This window comes from Thunnus maccoyii, chromosome 15 (genome assembly GCF_910596095.1).
Source record: "Thunnus maccoyii chromosome 15, fThuMac1.1, whole genome shotgun sequence".
NCBI classification, from domain to species: domain Eukaryota; kingdom Metazoa; phylum Chordata; class Actinopteri; order Scombriformes; family Scombridae; genus Thunnus; species Thunnus maccoyii.
The window spans coordinates 2,060,151-2,076,953 of record NC_056547.1 but is presented as its reverse complement, the minus strand read 5'-3'; the positions used below and the strand labels follow the sequence as shown (position 1 = coordinate 2,076,953).

At 38.8% G+C, this 16,803-nt stretch overlaps 2 protein-coding genes, 1 long non-coding RNA gene and 3 gene segments (V, D, J or C); 3 read left to right on the top strand and 3 right to left on the bottom strand.

Moving 5' to 3' along the window:
* lgals17 (galectin 17) overlaps positions 1-2,143 on the top strand; it is a 14,256-nt gene extending 12,113 nt beyond the window's left edge. Inside the window, exon 8 of the mRNA XM_042435905.1 lies at positions 2,016-2,143. The gene's annotated coding sequence lies outside the window, so the exon portion shown is untranslated. The remainder of the gene's footprint in view (positions 1-2,015) is intronic.
* Positions 1-16,803, bottom strand: part of LOC121913208 — an 899,212-nt gene that overhangs the window by 420,310 nt on the left and 462,099 nt on the right.
* LOC121913212 overlaps positions 1-16,803 on the top strand; it is a 747,540-nt gene that overhangs the window by 279,241 nt on the left and 451,496 nt on the right.
* The window catches only part of LOC121913210, a 756,822-nt gene that overhangs the window by 291,999 nt on the left and 448,020 nt on the right, over positions 1-16,803 (bottom strand).
* The window catches only part of vps52 (VPS52 subunit of GARP complex), a 20,562-nt gene extending 3,759 nt beyond the window's left edge, over positions 1-16,803 (bottom strand). The window contains exons 1-18 of one of the 2 annotated variants that reach the window (XM_042435822.1): positions 16,693-16,803; positions 15,658-15,739; positions 14,879-14,931; positions 14,533-14,608; positions 13,680-13,747; positions 12,935-13,110; positions 11,625-11,775; positions 11,251-11,351; positions 10,266-10,398; positions 9,324-9,381; positions 7,568-7,701; positions 7,196-7,351; positions 4,044-4,162; positions 3,582-3,705; positions 3,355-3,450; positions 2,413-2,520; positions 2,235-2,300; positions 2,000-2,111 (exon numbers count right to left, since the gene is read on the bottom strand). In XM_042435822.1, the coding sequence (XP_042291756.1) occupies positions 2,000-2,111; positions 2,235-2,300; positions 2,413-2,520; positions 3,355-3,450; positions 3,582-3,705; positions 4,044-4,162; positions 7,196-7,351; positions 7,568-7,701; positions 9,324-9,381; positions 10,266-10,398; positions 11,251-11,351; positions 11,625-11,775; positions 12,935-13,110; positions 13,680-13,747; positions 14,533-14,608; positions 14,879-14,931; positions 15,658-15,739; positions 16,693-16,788 (1,909 nt within the window). In that variant the 5' untranslated portion in view covers positions 16,789-16,803. The remainder of the gene's footprint in view (positions 1-1,999; positions 2,112-2,234; positions 2,301-2,412; positions 2,521-3,354; positions 3,451-3,581; positions 3,706-4,043; positions 4,163-7,195; positions 7,352-7,567; positions 7,702-9,323; positions 9,382-10,265; positions 10,399-11,250; positions 11,352-11,624; positions 11,776-12,934; positions 13,111-13,679; positions 13,748-14,532; positions 14,609-14,878; positions 14,932-15,657; positions 15,740-16,692) is intronic. The other variant, XM_042435823.1, reaches the window with a different exon arrangement.
* LOC121913260 lies at positions 4,170-7,290 on the top strand. Of its 12 annotated transcripts, none has more exons than XR_006100255.1 (3): positions 4,170-4,563; positions 6,754-6,876; positions 7,199-7,290. It is a non-coding gene; the product is annotated as an uncharacterized LOC121913260 (long non-coding RNA). The 12 variants fall into 12 exon arrangements; XR_006100264.1 differs by lacking the exon at positions 4,170-4,563 and adding an exon at positions 4,582-4,633; XR_006100257.1 differs by lacking the exon at positions 4,170-4,563 and adding an exon at positions 4,617-4,663.

Here is a 16,803-nt window from a genome sequence, read left to right as displayed (position 1 = left end):
TGCAGTAAAAGTACATAAGTATTATGAGCTTGATGTAGTTAAAGTATTGCAGTAAAAGTACATAAGTATTATGAGCTTGATGTAGTTAAAGTATTGCAGTAAAAGTACATAAGTATTATGAGCTTGATGTAGTTAAAGTATTGCAGTAAAAGTACATAAGTATTATGAGCTTGATGTAGTTAAAGTATTGCAGTTAAAGTACATAAGTATTATGAGCTTGATGTAGTTAAAGTATTGCAGTAAAAGTACATAAGTATTATGAGCTTGATGTAGTTAAAGTATTGCAGTAAAAGTACATAAGTATTATGAGCTTGATGTAGTTAAAGTATTGCAGTAAAAGTAGTGGTTTGGTCCCTCTGACTGATATATTATTATATATGACATCATTAGATTATTAATAGTGAAGCATCAGTGTTAGAGCAGCATGTTACTGTTGTAGCTGCTGGAGGTGGAGCTAGTTTACACTACTTTATATACAGTTAGCTAGTTTAGTCCAGTGGTTCCCAACCTAGGGGTCGGGCCCCTCCAAAGGGTCAGCAGATAAATCTGAGGGGTGGTGAGATGATTAATGGGAGAGGAAAGAAGAAAAAACAAAGTTCTGATACACAAATCTGTTTTCAGTTTTTGGACTTTTTCTCTAATCTTTGATTTTTGCTGAAATATTGGATCATTTGAACATTTATTGAAATGAAAGCATGTGAGAAGTTTAGAGGGAAAAATCACTATTTGGTGGAGCTGTTAACAACTCATAGACATGTGAAATGTGACCCCGACTACACACTGCTTTTTGTAAGACGTCAAAAGCCAAAAAGGTTGGAAACCACTGCAGTGTTTCCCCTAGAATTTCTTTGCAGGTCTGGTGGTACGCACTGAAAAAACCCTGAAAAGACGAGACGAGCCAGACGGCATGTTCGTGAGGTCAGATCACAAAGAGAGGATGAGTTCATAAGTTGCATTTATTGCATAAATATAAGCTTGAGCATCACTCTCCCTTCTTCCACATATGTATTTCTGCTTGGCTCCAGAGTTTTGGAGAAAAACTTTAATATATTTGGTTATATTAGTCCCCTGCATCCCGTACGCTCACGCTCTTACTCTGCAGTAATTTAAAGGTACTCTGACAACACAAATACTCAAGTAAAGTACAAGTACCTCAAAACTGTACTTAAGCACAGTACTCGAGTAAATGTACTTGCACTGCTGTGTACAGAGTTAAAGCAGCAGACATGAGGCAGGGAGGAAACGGGCTGGTTGAGTGATTGTGGGGAGAAAAAGGATGTGAGAAGCAGAAATTCTGCAGCTTCAAACTGCGAGAAAATAAAACTGAATGAAAAGTGTTTGTTACTCAGTAAAACAAAACTTAACCATGAAGTGAAACCGTCCAGCTGAGACTGAAAGTCCTTCAATCAGGATCTGAGTTATTAAAACAATGAAAGATAAAGAATCTGTCCACATGAAACACAAATAAATCAACTACTTCCACACATTCACTTTGTTCCTGTTTTTATACACAGAAAACATCTATAGAAAGGCTTCTTCTATAAAACATGTCAGAACAGAGTTTCCATAAGAAGATTATCTTATAGTTTATCTGAATAATCTCTTTCTGACGGGAAAAAACTAAACAAAACACCCCAAAATAAATCAAACAATCACATTATTGTCCTGATTTCTGTGAATTATACCTTTAAATTTGATACAGATGTACAGATAATGAAAACTCAAACTCAAATGATTTTTTTCCCTTTCATTTCCTTATTATTTATATCTGTTCAAATATCTGACCTATAATTAACCAGAAACTACTTGATGTTTGATATTATCTCATAATCTCATAAAACTGTTGGTTGTTATTTGAAAATTTCAATGTTTCAAAACATAAAAATTAAAAAAAAAAAAACCCAAAAAACTGTTCTTAAAAAATCTTAAATAAACAAGATATTTTTTTACACTTACAATAGAAAATAAATTGTGAATTAAAACATCATCATCCTCTCACCTTCCTCGTTCTTCAGGCGGTCCAGCTGACCTTTCTCCAGCAGAGCCTCGGCCTCCTTCACGAAGGCGATCATCCCTCCGAACGGAGGAGAAAGAATCTCCTCGATAAACTCCTGAAGGAGGAAGAGGAGCCAAAACATGACGGTTAGTTACATTTATACTTTTAAAGGGCAGCTTCACCTTTTCTTGAGTGTGTGTTTACTTCAGTTGTAAACAGGTATAAACAGGATGTTTACCTGCGTCCTGGCCAGCAGCAGCTGTTGGAAACCTTCCACCTCTTTACTGTCGTCTGCTGCCCTCTCCTGGACGAACGAGGACAAAGCAACCGTCACGCAGGATCATCAGAGTCAAAGGTTGTTTGACTAAACATATTTAGGATATTTTATCGTCATCATAATATAAATTAAAAGTCACCATGAGGACGCTGAGCATCATGTCGTAGTTGTTGATGAGGAAGATGAGCTGGTCTCTCCTGGAGGGAAACTCTGCCGCCATCTTCAGCACAAAGTTTTCCACTTCAACCTAAATATTACAGTTTCATGTGACATCATGTGGGACGACTTCAGCTTGGACACGTCTTACACAACCCATTTAAAACCGTATAAAACCCCTGTAGAGCATCGGGCCTCATGCAAGAACCACTTCATTTGTTCTTCAGAGGCTCCTACAGGTGATTTACTACAGTCTGTGGGATTCATCAGTTTTCTCATATTTAGAATTTTCTCTGAGTTACAAACGAAATTTACGAGTTCAGAGCCGTCGTACGAGTCGTGAACAGAATCATAATGTCTTAACCTGAACTTCTGTTCATCATCATCATCATCATCATCATCACTGCTGCCAGTTTCCTGATGTGCAGATGTTCATGTCAGCATCATGTTGTGTTGCAGCTACTGTAGCTGTAATATTCTCTCCTCTGATATCTCTCTGACTGTCACATGACGCCTCTCGTATTCATCATGGAGCGTTTTGCTTTAGAAAGATGTTTTTAAGCGTCTTAACTTCTTTATTTGTGTCTCAGTGCTGCTGCTGCTGCTCTGATAAATTCATGTTTTCTACTAGTTTCAGTTCCTCTAATTCGACTACAAACACTGATAAATGTGTCTTTTCCGCTCTTTGAGAACATTTTTATGAATGAAACTCGGAGCGGGACAGGTCGCCATATTTGGATATTTTAGGGGCGTCGATGATGCTGATGATGATGACGACGTTCATCAAACCAAAATGTTCTTGTCTGAGGCTCGTTGAAGAACTCACAGAGAGAGAGATACCTCTGAGGGAGCAGGTAAATATTAATATATGTGTGTGTGTGTGTGTGTGTGTGTGTGTGTGTGTGTGTGTGTGTGTGCGTGTTACCTGCAGCTGTCCCAGCAGAGTGTTGGTTTTCTCGTTGGGAAACGTCTGGTTGATGCTGACGATCGCTGACGAGAACTCTGCGTAACGACGTGTGATCTGAAATCATCGGACAGTGTGTGAGGATGTCTGAGTGAACAAGCAGTGTGTGTGTGTGTGTGTGTGTGTGTGTGTGTGTGTGTGTGTGTGTGTGTGTGTGTGTGTGTGTGTGTGTGTGTGTGTAGACGTACATAGTGAGGTCTGGTGTCCAGCACTCCCAGTTTCTGAGGGTCTGTGTTTCTGATGCTGTGGATGTTCAGCTCCAGAATCAGTTCGAACCTCGGCCAGAGCAGCTCCAACACTGCCTCCCAGTACCTGATACACACACACACACACACACACACACACACACACACACACACACACACTTCATTAACATCTTCATCATCATCTCCATCTAGTTGTTTTTAAAAACTGTATGCAAAGCTTAAGTTAGGACTTAAGTAAAAGAAGAAACTGGATTTTAAAAACAGTCTCACACACTTTGACAACGTGTTTCCTGTTTCGCATCATCGCTGCAGGATTTACAGCACGACTCTTGTTGTGAATAACGTCAGAGGGAACTTTGAAACCTCTGAGACGCAAAAACAAACTGAACTTGTTTTAGTGAAAGTGAAACAAACGGAGCTGTGGGTTGAAAGAGGCTCACTGACTTGTCGAGAGCCGGGATGTTCCTCTTGGCGGTGATGGCTCTGAAGCGGAGGATGATGTGGATACACAGGAAGACGGCGATGCTGTCGTAGCAGTCAGACACGTAGGTGGACATACTCTTCTGCAGGAGGAGACACAGAACAACATGTGGTTAAACTTTTCACTATACGAGGGTTAGAGTCAGTTTAACTGCTGTCGTTCAGCTACAGTGAGACAGTTCAGACTGCAGAGAGATCAGCTCTTAAGACAAACTGTCTGCTCTGTTATTTGCAAGTGATCAGATCAGATTTGTGTGACCAGTCTATCTGTGTGGGTTGCTGTGGTAACGACATAGGCGTCAGTAACTATGCATGCTGGTGACGCAGCTTTCCAACGCGGAAGTATGAGAAATGGAGATCCATCATCCCTCCAAAGTGCCAACAGACACTTTGTTTCAGTGTCTGTCCACAGACTGTAGTTCTCTGTGTTACCTGCTAGTGTCTGCTAGTAGCTGTTAGTAGCAGCTAGTAGCTGTTAGTAGCTGTTAGTAGCAGTTCGTAGCAGCTAGTAGCTGTCAGTAACTGTTAGTAGCTGTTAGTAGCTGTTAGTAGCTGTAAGTAACTGTTAGTAGCTGTCAGTAGCTGTAAGTAACTGTTAGTAACTGTTAGTAGCAGTTCGTAGCAGCTAGTAGCTGTCAGTAACTGTTAGTAGCTGTTAGTAGCTGTCAGTAGCTGTAAGTAACTGTTAGTAGCTCTTAGTAGCAGTTCGTAGCAGCTAGTAGCTGTCAGTAGCTGTTAGTAGCTGTTAGTAGCTGTAAGTAACTGTTAGTAGCTGTTAGTAGCTGTCAGTAGCTGTAAGTAACTGCTAGTAGCTGTTAGTAGCAGTTCGTAGCAGCTAGTAGCTGTCAGTAACTGTTAGTAGCTGTTAGTAGCTGTCAGTAGCTGTAAGTAACTGTTAGTAGCTGTTAGTAGCTGTTCGTAGCAGTTCGTAGCAGCTAGTAGCTGTTAGTAGCTGTCAGTAGCTGTAAGTAACTGTTAGTAGCTGTTAGTAGCTGTCAGTAGCAGTTAGTAGCAGCTAGTAGCTGTCAGTAGCAGTTAGTAGCTGTTAGTAGCTGTTAGTAGCAGCAAGTAGCTGTTAGTAGCAGTTAGTAGCTGTTAGTAGCTGTAAGTAGCTGTTAGTAGCTGTTAGTAGCTGTCAGTAACTGTCAGTAGCTGTTAGTAGCTGTAAGTAACTGTTAGTAGCTGTCAGTAGCAGTTAGTAGCAGCAAGTAGCTGTTAGTAGCTGTTAGTAGCAGCTAGTAGCTTTTAGTAGCTGTTTGTAGCTGTTAGTAGCTGTTAGTAGCAGCTAGTAACTGTTAGTAGCTGTTAGTAGCTGTCAGTAACTGTTAGTAGCTATTAGTAGCAGTTCGTAGCAGCTAATAGCTGTCAGTAGCTGTTAGTAGCTGTTAGTAGCTGTTAGTAACTGTTAGTAACTGTTAGTAGCTGTAAGTAACTGTTAGTAGCTGTTAGTAGCAGTTCGTAGCAGCTAGTAGCTGTTAGTAGCAGCTAGTAGCTGTTAGTAACTGTTAGTAGCTGTTAGTAGCTGTCAGTAGCTGTTAGTAGCTGTTAGTAGCTGTCAGTAGCTGTAAGTAACTGTTAGTAGCTGTTAGTAGCTGTCAGTAGCTGTCAGTAGCTGTAAGTAACTGTTAGTAGCTGTTAGTAGCAGTTAGTAGCAGCTAGTAGCTGTCAGTAGCAGTTAGTAGCTGTTAGTAGCAGCAAGTAGCTGTTAGTAGCAGTTAATAGCTGTTAGTAGCTGTTAGTAGCTGTTAGTAGCAGCAAGTAGCTGTTAATAGCTGTTAGTAGCTGTTAGTAGCAGCAAGTAGCTTTTAGTAGCTGTTAATAGCTATTAGTAGCTGTTAGTAGCAGCTAGTAGCTGTTAGTAGCAGCTAGTAGCTGTCAGTAGCTGTTAGTAGCAGCTAGTAACTGTTAGTAGCTGTGAGTAGCAGCTAGTAGCTGTTAGTAGCAGCTAGTAACTGTTAGTAGCTGTGAGTAGCAGCTAGTAGCAGCTAGTAGCTGTTAGTAGCTGTTAGTAGCAGCTAGTAACTGTTAGTAGCTGTGAGTAGCAGCTAGTAGCAGCTAGTAGCTGTTAGTAGCAGCTAGTAGCAGCTAGTAACTGTTAGTAGCTGTGAGTAGCAGCTAGTAGCAGCTAGTAGCTGTTAGTAGCAGCTAGTAGCAGCTAGTAGCTGTTAGTAGCAGCTAGTAGCAGCTAGTAGCTGTCAGTAGCTGTTAGTAGCAGCTAGTAACTGTTAGTAGCTGTGAGTAGCAGCTAGTAGCTGTTAGTAGCAGCTAGTAACTGTTAGTAGCTGTGAGTAGCAGCTAGTAGCAGCTAGTAGCAGCTAGTATCTGTTAGTATCTGTTTGTAGCTGTTAGTAGCTGTTAGTAGCTGTTACTAGCTGTTTGTAGCAGCTAGTAGCTGTTAGTAGCTGTGAGTAGCAGCTAGTAGCTGTTAGTAGCAGCTAGTAACTGTTAGTAGCTGTGAGTAGCAGCTAGTAGCTGTTAGTAGCAGCTAGTAACTGTTAGTAGCTGTGAGTAGCAGCTAGTAGCAGCTAGTAGCAGCTAGTATCTGTTAGTATCTGTTTGTAGCTGCTAGTAGCTGTTAGTAGCTGTTAGTAGCTGTTAGTAGCTGTTTGTAGCAGCTAGTAGCCTCGATCGATGTGGCCTCGATCTGATTTGTGTATCGTGTTTTTTTTTGCAGTCCAGACCTTCTAAAATCAATCCGGATATGACAAAAACCAAATCTGTGCTGGCAGTCTGAACAAGGCTGAAGTCTTTATCAGACCATCAGCAGTGTTTGAGGAAACTGAAGAGCAGGTTAAAGGTTTCAGATTTAAATAATTTTCTCAAACTTCCTATCATGTCTCTTGAATTTCCACTTTAATTAACTGATACATAACTATCTCTGAAGATGCTGTTTTGGTTTTTGCTGAAGGTTTCAGGCTAATGAACAGTTTTACAGCAAAGCACAGTTTCTGCCAATCAAATTTATTTATTTTATATTATTTATTTGATCAGAATTGAATAGTGTGTTTCCACCGCAGGAACTTTCACTGCTTTACAGCCAGCTGGAGAGTAGAGTCACAAATAATGATTTTCATTATTGATTAACTACGTTCCTGAATAATTTCATTCATTCGTACCAGGAACATGCTGAGAGTTTTTCCCATGATGCTGTTGAAGAGGTCGAGGGCGGAGTTTCCTGCCACCATGAAGAAGTCGGACAGGAAGAGGAACTCTCTGCAGCCGTTGTCCAGCAGAGCGTAGTGCTGACTGCGGAACAACGTCTCGTACGGATACTGGAGGACAGACAAGAGACACAGAAGATTATAACTGGTCACGTTAGACAGTTTGGGAACGTTGAAACAGAGAACAAGCAACCATCACGTCAGCCGTTTGTTCATGTTTTATGCAAACAGTCGACAAAGATAACCACAGTTCAGTGTCTCTACTGTCGACCTAAACGATATGTTGTATAAGAGGCTTCAGAGCGTCTCTCGTCTGTACGTTCTCACCCTGCTGTCTCCTCTCTGAGCCGTGTGAGGAACCAGGATGGGACCCTCCAGCTCAGCAGGACTCAGTATCGCCCCCCTCTGGCCCACAGTGAAGATGGTGTTCCTGCTCTTCAGTGACGGTTTAGAGAAGAAACCTGCAGCAGCGAGTCAAGGAGCCACTTTTACAACAAACAAACAAATAAAGGCAATTTAAAAACACTTAACAGATTCTATTAAACCCCGTCACAGATATACGAATATATGAACATAAAGGATGAGAGTCAGCGTGTAAAATGTGGTTCTGCTGAAGGAACTCTGCTCCCACTGCATGCTGGGAGATCTGCAGGACTTCAGCAGAGGATCTTCAAAGAACAAAAGGATCTTTCTGTCAATACGTACGTTCACAAAGAAGGTGATCATTGTTTTAAATCAATGAGTCAGAGAGAATAAATCACTGAGGAGACACATCGTGATCTGACACAGTGTTCTCATCCTCAGTGTGTGTGTGTGTGTGTGTGTGTGTGTGTGTGTGTCTCATACATGTCTGAACTAGAGGAGCATTAAAACGTACTGAGGGAACCAACATGTCCGGCTGAGCTGCGTCTATCTGAGATATTTACTTTGATTCTCTGCCAGTGTTGCTCAGAGAGAAGCTGTGTTGTTCTTGGATGAAATATTCTGTCACTTTTCCTGCTCGAGACGCACACACATGCACACTCACACGCACACTCTCACACACTCACACGCACACTCTCACACGCATGCACGCACATGCACACGCACACTCACACTCATGCACATGCACACGCACACTCACACTCTCACACACTCGCACGCTGCTGCTGGTTATTATTATTATTTCTGGCGTTGACACTTGATGCTATGAGTCACTGCTGGATACATTCGGTGTCGTGTTGTTGTTGTTTTTGTCTTTCATGCCAGTTTCATCAGACTCACTGACTGATTTGATCTTATTTTATCTCATCAACTGTTTTGCTTGTTTTTCTTGTGACATCCTGAGTAAAAGGTAGAGTCACATTTTAGCTGCAACAATAAACTGATCAACAGAAAATGAACTGTTTTAATAAATGAATGATCATTTTTTTAAGTAAATAAAGCAGAAAGTTTGCTGGTTTCAGCCGCTCACATGATGATTTAATGCTTTTCTTTGTCGTTTGTTATAATTAAGAGATTTTGGAGGGAAAGTTTGGATTGTTGGACAAAATAAGACATTTAAAATCTTCACCGTTGACTGTGGGGAATCATAACGAGCAGTTGTTTTATAAACATTCACATGTCTAAAGCCTTCTCCATGGGGTCAGAGTTCACCTTTGACCTTTGACCTTTGGAAGTTATTATTCTCGTGTGTTTGATCACCGTTTTTAGTCCATTATCACACTTACACAGTGTGTGACAGGTCTGATCAGTAGTGATTGATTACCAGCATCAGGCCAGTGAGGAGATATTAAACTGACTGTAATGTGACCTTTGACCTTCATTTAATACAAACATCATTTTAGAATAAATCCCTCTGATAAATATTGACGATTATCAGAGTTTATGATCAGTTATTGATTCACTATTTCAAGAAGAATTTCCTTTCTCATCATAAAGTCAAATACATATGAAGTCATGATGTATTGATTGATTATTGGTAACTCTGCTCTCATTCTGTAGATAAATGTGATCTGAGTTGCTGGATTGAAGTTTTGACATGATTGAAGCTGAAAGAATAAAATAACAGAACGATAAGTGATGAAGGTAGTTTGAAGGATATCTTTCTTGGCTGTGTCTTCGACTCCCATCAGGTCGTCTTTGTCGGCGACTTCTTCGTACTGCGGACGACACAAATATCACATTCATGTTATTAGTGAAACTCCTCCCAGCGTCTCTCAGTTCAAATATCAATATCATCTTTTTATTCTACTTCATATCAGCTGAGTGCTTCTTCATTTGTTTGAACGGAAAGTTTCTTTGTTTGCAGTCTAATCTGAGTCTATTTACTACAAGAAATAAGTAAAGTTAAAGATATGAGAGTGTTTAGTTCAGGAACAGTCGCACCGACAGATTTCTTCTTCAAATGCAGGAACCATTGATTTCAGAACATTTGTCGCCTTCTTCGTACTTGTAAATGTTGTTCGTACCTGAGCGGTTCAGAACAGATCATCTGTCTCTCTTCTTACAATTATAAATCCTAATCTGAGTGTAAATATGATATATAAGTAGCAAAATCTATATTCTGTTTACTATATTTTCATCATCATGGCTGACAATTTATTTAAAATATTTATTAGATTTTATGGTTTTTATCGGCTACTGTAGCTGTAATATTCTCTCCTGTAATATCTCTGACAGTCACATGACCTCCTCCCATCAACATCTAACTTCATATCAAATAATTTGCTCTTTATTTCTTGTCTCTTCTAAATCTGTTCTGTCTTCTGATTTCTGAAAGCAGAACTTGTGTTTTGACTCTTTGGGAACATTTTAGAGGTTTTGATGATGATGATGATGATGATCATATCTCATGAACAGGAAACCTTCATCAGGCAGTTTAGAGAGTTTTTTTAATAAAGGATTTTCTTATTTTCCTCTCATTTCTCTGTGCAGGAACAAATATAAGCGTGAGGCCCGATGTGTTATGAGCCTGAAACCCTCCAGCCAGAACGTGATCGTCGATATCACCTGATGATCGGAGGACGACGGTGAATCTTCTCACCTGAACTTTGAGCAGCCGGCCGCTGTAGGATTTGAAGTAACTGTAGTAAATCTTGCTCATCGTGTCCACGTACTCGTCTCGGATCTCCTTCGCCACCGTTCTCTCGTTGGCTAAAAGGAACTGATAGAAGAATCTGCAGCCACACGACAAGAGAAGCTTCAGACAGGAAGTTCAAATGATTTCAATGATTTATTTATATTCATGTGTTATTGATACTGCAAAAGGATTTAATAATAAACTAAATACATGTAAAGGTAATCTCTGTTATCATTAGCACATTAGCCATTAGTCAATTAATCAATTAGTTGAGCGACAGAAACTTCTTTTTTTGGATAAATATGCCAAAATTCTCTTGTTGCAGCTTCTCAGATGTGAATATTTGATAATAAACTGAATCTCTGGACGTCATGTTGATCTTTGGGAAACAGTAACAAACGATTAATCGATTAATGAAGACAGACTCTATTATCAGTCATGACGCTGCTCTGCTGGAGACATGAAGGAGGACACATGCTTGTTTGTGGCGTCTCCGTTTATTGTTTGTCAGTAAACATTCATGTTAAACTTATTGATGGGAGGACAGACAGACAGCAGGAGACACCTGCAGGTTCCTCTCATCACTTGTGTGCTTGTAAGAATGTAAAGTTTAATGTGTTGTTGCTTCTAATTTATATTCAACAGTGTGACTGATTCACTCAGTTGTTTTTATCTCAGGTTAGTTCATGAGCTTTTATTGTTTCTTTTGATGCAGCAGCTCCTTTAATCCAATCTGTTACATTTTCTAAAAAAAAAACAACTAATGTAATAACAGAAACTTCCTGTTCTGGATCTGTGTCTTGTCTGTATTTTGGTCGTTTTATTGTTTTCTGTATAAAGTAAAACGTAAATGTTGAGCTGATATATGTAATATATACGTAGTCTATGATGTCATCATGCAGGTGAGCTCACCTGTATGATGACATCACACAGGTGCAGGTGAGCTCACCTGTACTTCAGCAGAGTGTTCTGAGGGATCTGATAGTTGGTCATCGGCTTCCTGAAGGAGTAAATCTTCTGAAGGATGAACTCTCGGATCTTTGACACCGCCTGAAGTTCAAACAGAGTCGGAGACGAAACAAGACGTCAAGAAGAAGAAAATTCTCCAGATTATTAGAAAAGTATAAAAACAAAAAATAAACTTACAGAAAAAGAATAAAAAAAACAAATAAAGACAAAACACAGGAGGATGAAATACGGTCGTCAGTAGAGGGATGATAAAACTCAGCAGCATGTTATAAACTGACTGCCTGAACATGATGCGTTCAGGGGACAGTCTGGAGCGTAGGTCATCAGAGTTTCCCGCCCTGCAGACCGACTGACCTTCAGCTTGAGGCGGTCGACGATGTCCTGGATGTCGGAGCAGGCCAGCGTCTCTCTGAAGCTCAGCTCTTTGGCGAAGTTGATCTTGTTGTTGAGTTCGTGAAGCTGCTCCAGGAACTCCTGCTCGGTGACGGGACTGTCCAGGATGGTGCTGCGACCACATGGGGGGGACAAACGTCACGCTAACCGAACCTCCGCACACGACTACGGTTCATTAAACTCTGATGAACGTTATTACTTCCTGTTTATTATGAGCAGGATGAAGGTTTGATGTGTCGGTGCTGATCTGTAGCTTCACGTCTTTTACTGATCTTTACATTAAATATAGATGTTACTCATCCAGGAAAGATGATTTACAACTTAACTGAATAACAATAATAATAATAATAATAATAATATTCAGTCATTTTCTTTCTTTCCTGCAGTCAACTCGTGTTCAGTCTGACCATTAAAACCATTAAAACCATTAAAACCATCAAACCTTTGACTTTTTTACCTCCAGACCTCTTTATTAATAATTATTTTCACTCTTTTCTTTTTGTTTTTTTAATCTTTTGTATTGAAATGTGTTCATGTGCACAAATATATTTATTTATTATAAGATGTCTTGTATTGTTAATAGCTAGATTAGAGTATATGTTATAATCGTGATATAAACATTTAATAAAATGCTTTATAAATCATTATAATGTAGCTGTCAGCTGATATATGTGTTTATTACTATAATTCCTCTTGTTAACATCCAGAACTGTTGCTGCTGTTTAAACAGATAATGAAGCTGTAATAATATAAAATATGTTATAATTATTGATAAATACTGTACTTTAATAAACACAAAATGTCCTGAAATCTGCTTATAACGACATTATAATGTGTTATAAACCATTTATTAAATGTTTATACTGGAGATTAATAGGAGTTATTTAATATTCCATTAACGGCTGCTATTATACATATATATAAATATATATATTAGATATATTTTACTAATTAATCAACAGATTTGTAATTAATTTATTCATTGTTTAAACCACCCATCAATAGAGCTCAATGCAACTTCTTTCTAATTAAAATGATGATTATTCTCTATAAACAAGAATCAACTTTGTATTTCAGAAGCTGCAACAGAAAATATTTTGTGTTTTTATTCACAAATATTTTCTGTAACGAGGCTGAAATATTTAATTATTAATAGCTCCACTATGATGATACATCTACAGTAACAAAAACCCCTTTTTTTGTTTACTTGAGCCTTAACAAAATAAACAAACAGAGAGAGAAATAAACAGATGTTTGCCAGCTGCTCTTACGAGATCATGGCTCCGGGAACCACCAGCTCGTCCACCAGCTGACTCAGGTGACTACGAACCGCCTGTCTGTTCTTCAGCCGTACGTTCATGCTGACCGACTGCTGCTGCAGCGTCTGGATCTCACTGCTGATGGACGACAGGTCGCTCTGGAAACCGCTCAGCATCCCCTCCATCCGCTGACAGGAAACACAAGACGGAGGGAAAGAGTCTGATCAGTTCGACTATAAGATCTCTGACGGAGGAACGACAAGAGAACCAGACGCTCTGAAGACTGAAGGAGAGTTCAGAGCTGAAACGTTTAACAGAAAATGAATCTCCAACTATTCTGATAGTCGATGAATCGTTTGGAATCATTATTTAAGAAGAAATAACGTTTAATTTCTCTGATTCCAGCTTCTTCTTCTTGAATATTTTCTGCTTTCTTTAATCCTCTGTGACATTAAACTGAACTTCTTTGAGTTGAGGATAAATAAAGACATCTCAGGACGTCGTCTTGAGCTTTTTAAAGACCAAACAACGAATCGTTTAATTGAGAAAATCATCAACAGATGAACTGATGATGATAATAATCGTTAGTCAAGTTTCTAATAAACTCTGGAATCAATAAACTGTGAATCAAACAGCAGAGAAAGTTTCAGTTGAAAAGCTGTAAATGAAGTTGAAGTTTTCAGGGTTTCAAACTCAGAAGCTGATGAGGATGATTGTGGATTATTATGGGATGGAGATGAAGGCGTGTGGTTTTTACCTCCAGTATGGAGTCGCAGGCGGTGATCTGGTTGTGCAGCAGAGCGATGTTCTGACTCTCCTTGATGTCTGAGAGACGATCAGTCAGGACAATAAACCTTCCTCACATCAAACCCACGATCACATCTGTTCAAAACGTCACATTATGACACAAGTCGAGCTCAATATGGATGAACTCATAGATTCTTCATTAACTGTCTATCAGCTGATAAATATGGAGCAGTTTGTAAACAGTGTGTTTCAGTTTAGTGGTTTTAAGAACAATATCAGAGTGTTTTTATTCTCTTCATACAGCAGTTACATTAGACGACAATAAAGAAAAATAACTCTAAATGTAGCAGTTTGAAACCTTTATATCTGCAGGTCAGAGGTCAAGTTTCTAGAGATCTAAAACTAAAACCTGCAGATCAATAATAATTATAATAATAATAATAATAATAATAATAATAATAATAATAATGTATGAAGCAAAATAGACTTTTAGTCGACAGAATAACTGGATGTGTTTAAAAGGTGAAACCAGCAGCTGATGAATCAAACATCATTATAATCCCGTCTGGAGCTGCAAAGATCAGTCAGTTAACTGAATAGTTGGTCGACAGAAAGTTAATTGACAAATATTCTGATAATCGATTGATCATTTTGAGTAATTTTTTAAGAAATATTTGCCAAAAGTCTGAGTTTTCTGCTTCTTTCAGTCTCTGACAGTAAACTGAATATCTTTGGATTGTAAATAAAACATCTTGGATTCTGGGAAACAATGATCAACATGTTTCATCATTTTATAGATGAAACAACTTATCAATGAATGTAGATAATAGTTTACAGATGAATCAATAACAGTCAGAGGATACAGTCTTTGATGGAAGCCTGTTCGATCCTCTGCAGCTCCGTCTCCACCTGTTTGGAGTACTGACGGAGGTCGACGCCCTGCAGACACACCAGACACACATTAACAACACTCACACTGTACTGAAGACTCCACGTCTTCAAGCAAACAACCGCAGCTGATGATACGAGGAGACAACGAGCACAGCTTCTTTTCCTTTAGTGCCGTTTGGACTTCAGTTTATTTAAATGAACACATAAGTCTGTAATTCATTAACTACACTTATTCTGTTCAAGATCAAAATGAGTCAAGAAGGTAAAACATGTTTCTGTCTCTCTCAGACCTCGTTGGTCTTGTGGTTATTTTCTCACCGTTCTGAGCGCCTCCTTCACCAGGTCGTCTTCCAGATTGGCCTGAATGTGAACTGAAGCACAGAAAGAAGAAGAAGAAGAAGAAGAAGAAGAAGAAGAGTTCATAACAAATAAAAACATCAACAGAAACTCTGTTCAACAGCTGCTCTGTGTACAGCTGAATGTTTCCTCCATGCAGGATGTAAAAACACAAAGAAGTGCTGCTAGTTGGAACAACTAGAGTCCACAACTAAACAAATCATATTCATATTCTACTAACGTCCGTTAGAAAACTACGACTCTGCATTTTGAAGGAAATGTTCAACTTGTTTTGTCTCACAGCAAACGTTTCTTTCAATAAACACATGTGGCAACTAAAAACTAAAACCTTCCTCCTGCTGCACATGTACTAGTTTATTAATTAACTGTTTCAACAAAGACAAGAAAGAACTGAAACATCTGGATTCAAAAACATTTATTCTCATTACTGAATAATCTGCAGATTATTTTCTTCATTAGTTGTTTAGTCTGTGAAATATTTAAGTGTGAAAAATGTCGATCACAACATCTCAAAGCTCAGAGTGTCTTTGATTATTCTGACTAACAGTCCAAAACATAAAGATATTTCATTTATTATCATATATGACAAAGAAAAGCAGCAAACTTTCCTTGACAAATGACTGAAATAATTAATGGACCTACTAGTTGATTAATATGAAACATATTAATACTGATGATGTCAGAGTGTTTGTGTTGTTGTTTGTTTGTTGATGACAGTGTAAAGGATGCTGCTGTCTTACTGTCCACTTCATCCAGGATGAACTCGTCCGTGGTGAGATCCAGTTCACCCAGGTTGAGGTTCGCCATTTCTCCATCAGTCTTCTGGCAAAAAAAAACACACAAACATAAACAACAGTATGACATCTGACAACACAACTGACTCACAACAACAATCTCAAACACATTAAGAAAGCAAGAAATTCCACCAGTTCACCTTTAACAAGTTAAACCTGTTAACTGAAACCATCATGAATCTGGTTCAGATATTATAAAGCTGACATCAAGGCAAACAGTGTCTACTCTGACGAATATAAAATATGAAACATATTTTGGTTTGTTTTACCACATGATTCCATATATGTTATTTTACAGGTTCGATGTCTTAAGTTTTGTTCTACAAGGTAGAAAATAGTAAAAAAACAAATAAAAATGAGGAAGCGTGTCCAAACTTTTGACTGGTACTGTATTATAATTTATGATCATCGTAAATATGAAAAGTTTTCTATTCCCCTTGAATTATTGTTATGATTTATTATTCTGATGATTTTTAAATTGATCGATTGTTCGCTTTGTTTTGATCAGAAAACAGAGTTAAATGTCAATCACAAGTTCCCAGAGAACGAAGATGACAGCTTCAAAGGACTTGTTGATTGTTTGATTGATTGATTAATTACGGTAATTTCGGACCAGGTTAATGGTGTCAACACTGGTGACGTTACACTTTTAACGCCACAGAAACTGGAAATTATCAAGCTTGTTTTGACAGGATGCTAACAGCTACGGCGGCTACAAATAGCATGACTGCATTATTAAAAATACACATATCGGCAAGAGTTGGTGCATTATGGACAGATATTAATTCACTACAACTATTCAATATTAATCTGGCTGTAAATGAAGCTGAATACACCTCAGTCTGCTCAAACTACAGTTCATTGATAAAGCCCTCTGATTGACAGGCTAACAGGATACAGCAGCAGAAAAACCGCACAAACAGCGAACATTAAATATTGTACTTTTTCACGATACTTCATAAACAAATACTCAAGAGTCACCTCATCCTGTAAATACGCCATGGCGACTTCTGTCGGGTTTCCAGCTGTGTTTACATCGCTGACAGCTCCAACCGCAGCTGCAGCTAACTCCGCCATTGCGGCGAATTTACG